The sequence below is a fragment of the Paralichthys olivaceus genome, chromosome 12, assembly GCF_024713975.1.
Source record: "Paralichthys olivaceus isolate ysfri-2021 chromosome 12, ASM2471397v2, whole genome shotgun sequence".
NCBI classification, from domain to species: Eukaryota; Metazoa; Chordata; class Actinopteri; order Pleuronectiformes; family Paralichthyidae; genus Paralichthys; species Paralichthys olivaceus.
Window position 1 is genome coordinate 3,937,201 of NC_091104.1, and position 5,164 is coordinate 3,942,364.

Genomic DNA, 5,164 nt, shown 5'->3' on the forward strand with positions numbered 1-5,164 from the left:
GTAATAATTACGATGGGAGCAAAGGAGGAAGTGAGGTCCCCACTCCGGGACGTCATGGGCTGGGGCGGACTGCGGACTGAAGTGAGTCAGTCTGGTCTACGGAGGATTTCTGTGATCGCCGTTACTAACTTGTCTTTATTCCTGTTGCCTAGCAACAAAAACTGCACTCGGACATGATGGGTACGTTTGACAGCAACTTGGTTTTTAACCCGCGACCTGTTCGGTTGAGCTGAAGCCTGAAGCCTCCGTTTCAAAGCGTCGGCGTCTCAGTGAGCAGCTGCAGGTGAACCAGGTGACAGGCACAGCTGAAAGTAGTCGGCCAATTACGGCCAGACCCAGACCACCACTAACCTTTGGTCCGGGAACATTTCACACCTGATACTAACCCAGTAACGGAGAAGTCTGAATCACCGAACCAAACATTTCAGGTGTGAAGATGTTCTGGATCTAAGAGACCTTTTTCAGAGAGAACATTTAAAGTTGTCAGGGACTGATCCGCTCTGAACTCTGAGGAAATACAGACGAGTCAGTAACTTCTAATCGAAACAATTCTAATTCTACTTTTTATCATTGTAATGTCACTTGCTCAGTTCTTTTTTTTAAATTCTTTTATTACTTGTTATTATGTCATTTTTTGTGTGTTTTACATTTTTTGATTCTATGTCTTATTTATTTTACTGTTAACTTTGTTTTAAGAACTTTCATGTGAATAGAGACGTTATTAATATTATATTATATAATTATAAAAAAAGCAATGATTAACACCTTACATCTTTATTTATCGAGTATTTATCTTCATCTTATTTATCTACACAAACAGAAATGTAAACTCGTCAATCTGTGGTTTCAGACAGTTCAATATAGAAATAGTTTCAGCTCATTTCTCCTGTCACTGAAACTGTGCAGTGTTTGTATCGCTCTGTGAAACTGAAATTATGAAGAGAAATAAACGAAACTGCTTTTTTCATAGTTATAAATTATTCACACACACGTCTGGCCGTCTGTCCTGAGGCTCGAGAGACTCAGGTGAACCACAGAGGTTATTAACACACACACACACACACACACACACACACACACACATCCTGACAGGAGAAGTGAGCAGGGTGTTGTACTCCATCTTTGTTCTGTTTCAAACCAGTGGAGCACAGAGCATCATGGGAAATAAGAGGGGCGGGGTGGGGTTCCCCCTGAAACTACAGTCAATCAACCTGAGGCTGATAAAAATGATAATGAGAGAGTTAAAGGAAATGAAAACGAGATGAGGGAATGAGAAATGGAAGAAGGAGGAGGAACAGGAAACAGATCCAGCCAATCAAAGATGGACGACATGACGGCTACTAAAAGTGAAGCCAAAGCACCTTGATCACCTCCTTGTGGCTGGCTGCAGTATACGTCATAAACCCTGCCTCCTCCATGTTAGAGGATGGGACATGGACCAAACGTGTGTTCAAGTCGGGAGAGAGGGAAGAGAGAAAGGGGAGGATGTAAAGTGAGGAAGGGTGAGAAGAAGAAGGACAGAGGAAGAGGAGAGGGGGAGATGAGAGTACAGGAGGAGAGAGGGAAGAAGAAGAGGAGGAGGAGGAGGTTTCACCTTGTTCTCTCCAAAGAAAAAGACGGACAACTGGAGGAGTGTGGGGGTGCTGCCTTAATGAGAACACACACACACACACACACACACACACACACACACACACAGTGACACAGCACAATTGGAACCAGCTGCTGCTGTTTATCCGACCACAAGCGGTACAGCTGCGTCGTCATGGCAGCGAGGCAACGCTCGGGGGGGCTGCAGCCAGCAAGGTCAATGAAGAGTGTGTGTGTATGTGTGTGTGTGTGTGTGTGTGTGTGTGTGTGTGTGTTTGTCCAGCTATCTTTGTGAGGACCAGTGGACATCTTAGCCGGTCCTCACTTGTAACTTCCCTCTAATGGACTGTTTGGGGGTCAAGACTTGGTTTCAGGGTCAGAATCAGGTTCAGGTTAAGAGTTAGGGAAGGGGGCTGGGGAAAGCATTATGCCAATGAGTGTCCCCACTAAGATAGCTGTACAAACGTGTTTGTGTGTGTGAGTGTGTGTGTATGTGTGTGTGTGAATCTTTAAACCTCCTGTGACGTGACGTTTAAAAAAACAGTTTGAACTTTGACCTTTTTGTCCTGGTAACACTCTTCTGTTCTTCTTCTGCATCATCAACGTTTAACTACTCTGATGATGATGATGATGATGATGATGATGATGATGATGATGATGATGATGATGCTTCACTTCCACTGTTTTCCATTTGAAAAGTTTCGACTCGCTGCTGGTCCAGAAACGTAGATGTTATGAGAACTATGACGTAGACACTCACAAGCTCTCATGAACTAAATGTTCACTGTTTCCACATCAGCTCAGGTTTGCTTGGTAATGTGTGTGTGAGTGAAGTAAAAAGTTTGACATCGACAAATGATTGTACATTTAAAAAAAGTAATAATTAATTAACTAACGTATATAACTCAATATAAAAGTGTTGAATCCTATTTAATGACAGATAATGTTGGATTTACATTTGAAGTTCAAAAAGGTCCAAACTCTGTTTCTGTCGGAGACTTTTTATTATTTTTCATTCATGAATCATGTCTCATGTTTGAGTTTTAATAAAGTTTGTTGAATGTGAACAATGATCAGCTGTTATTGATGAATGTGTTTTGATGTGGATCTTCATCAGTTTGCTCGTCTTCATGGATCCACACAAAATCTAAATGATCACAAACATTTTCCATGAAAATAAAAAAACAAACCAAAGAGAAAGATCAGAAAATAATGAACTCTCTTTACACACGTGGAAAAGTCGACAGTAGAAATAAAAATGAGTGAGAAGTAAAAGCAGAAATAAACGAAGCTTTAGAAAAACGAGTTGAACAGTTAAATTCAACAACATGACAAATCAAATCTTTATCTGTAACTGCTCTGATCCACGGTCACAGACACATTCACAGGTAACAGCTTCAGTGGATCTCCAGTGTGAAAGATTGGAAACATCTTCTGAGTGAAAGTGTCTCTGAAGGTGTGAATGTGTTTGTTAGTATCAGGATCAGAGAACGACACTTCTCCTCTGTTCCAGTCCAGTTTCACTCTGATCCTCTGGATCTTCTTCACAGAGAGATCAGATGATCCTGATGATGACCATGCGAAGTATTTACCTTCAGAGAACCATATTCCCCATAATCCAGACATAATGTCTCCCTTCCTCTGGACAGACTCTGCTGACACACCCACTGCCCAGTTTGTACTGTCTCCAACCAGGACGTCCCAGCTGTGAGTCCCTGAGTTAAAACCCTCAGATCCCAGGACTGAGTGGTATTTATCAAACCTCTCTGGATTGTGAGGAAGCTTCTGTTTCTCTCCTCGTCTCAAACTGATCAGATCTTCAGACAGGACGAGTCCTGGATGAGCACAGTTTGGGTCCAGAACCACAGGACTGTAGGAGACCAGGTCCTTCATCTTGTTCCAGATGTTGAAGCTCAGGTTGCCCAGATGTTTGGCCTCATCTATCAGAGCTCCTGAGGCCAGCTGTGGATCCTCCAGCAGGGGGTGCTGCTGGACTCGTTCCACCGCAGCCTTGTAGTTGAGCAGGAACGAGACGTCTTCAGCTCTCAGCTCGTCCTCTGTGGTTGTGATTGTGTCTGAAAGAGCCGTTATGTCTCTGCTCAGAGCCTCAATCTTCTCCTTCATCACCCGACTCTTCTGCTCCTCTTCCTCCCTCAGTGCAGCCATCCTGGCCTCCTCTTCCTCCTCCAGAAACTGGTGAAGCTTTTTAAACTGCTCCTTGATCTGCGTCTCTGTGCGTCCGGCCTGGACCTGAATGTGTCCTGCTGTTCGTTCAAACGCTTCTTGAACACGTTGAAAACACTTTAACTTCCTCTTCAGGGGCTCCAGAGTTTCCTGAAGCTGCTTCTTGTGTTGTTGTGCAACTTCATCGATGGGTCTGAATCTGTGGTCGGTGTGTTTTTCTGAATCTCTGCAGACGAGACACACTGGCTGCTGATGGTCCAGACAGAAGAGTCTGAGTTTCTCTGAGTGCAGACTGCAGAGAGCATGTGAAGAGCTCTGATCTCTCTCCTGTAAGAAGGTCTCACACAGGTTCTTTAACGCCAGGTTCACAGGTGGTTGGTCCATTGAAGCTCCTCTCTTACAAAGTGGACAGTCTTTTACTTCTTTGTCTTTCCACCAGCTCTTCACACAGTCTTTACAGAAGCTGTGGCTACATGACAGAAGGACAGGATCTCTGTAGACATCATGGCAGATGGGACAGCAGAGACCCTCTTCTAATCTGGAAGCCATTGAGTCTCCAGGTGAAGCTGAAAACAGACAGTACAGTCAGTCACAGCTCCTCCAGCTTCACTGAGTTTACTTTCACTTTGAGTCGAGGTGTTTGTTAAACTCACGGTCAGTGTGTGGAGCGTTGGCAGGTTGTAGGTTTCCTCTTCTCTCCTGTAGCTGGACTCACTCAGAGGACGTTTGGTTTGGTTTGGTTTGGACGGTGAAGTTGATCGTCTGGTTTTCGTCCTGCGTCTCTTCAGTGACGAACAGATGTTTCCTGGTTCGTCTCAGACGTGTCAGGAGAGGGTGGAGCTCGAGAGGCTGGATGATAAAACCTGTAAAACCTGAAACAAATGAACAACCAGCTCTGCTTCCAGTAAGAACTACATGCACCACCCTTATGGACGGCACTTTAACACTTGAACTCTTAACTGTGCCAGATTCATCTGTCTGTGTGATGTCAACGGTTCATGTGCAATATGTTCCACCATTCAGACCGTGACCTCGAAACACATACAAGCTGGAGGTACAGCAGCACCGAGCACTACACACACACCTAGAACAGACCATGGGCTTCCACTAATCTCTGCAACTTGTCTTCTTCCGTGTGTCTTGCAGTAACGTGTCACAGTCAACTTACTCTGCCCCCTATAGGCAGGTGCAACAATGTGTAATTGACCCCAGAACTAAGTATTGCAGTGTGTTAGTAAACCAGCTGCTCAATTAAAGGGATTGGACATGTGATAACAACACAAATCTTTTTACAGGAGCCACAAATACATTCAGTCTTTACACCGTAGACATGAGTTTCATTACATTCATGTGTTTCTATATGTGATTATTCCTCACACTTAAGTATTGC

The 5,164-nt window shown here is 44.1% G+C and overlaps 1 protein-coding gene across 1 annotated transcript; it reads right to left on the bottom strand.

Annotated features, from left to right (window-relative positions):
• Positions 1–2,571: 2,571 nt before the first annotated feature.
• LOC138412481 (E3 ubiquitin-protein ligase TRIM35-like) lies at positions 2,572–4,578 on the bottom strand. The gene is made up of 2 exons (XM_069536450.1): positions 4,428–4,578; positions 2,572–4,340 (listed from the first exon to the last, which is right to left on the bottom strand). The coding sequence occupies exon 2, from the start codon at positions 4,321–4,323 to the stop codon at positions 2,935–2,937; it is 1,389 nt and encodes a 462-aa protein (XP_069392551.1). The 5' UTR covers positions 4,324–4,340; positions 4,428–4,578; the 3' UTR covers positions 2,572–2,934.
• Positions 4,579–5,164: the final 586 nt, after the last annotated feature.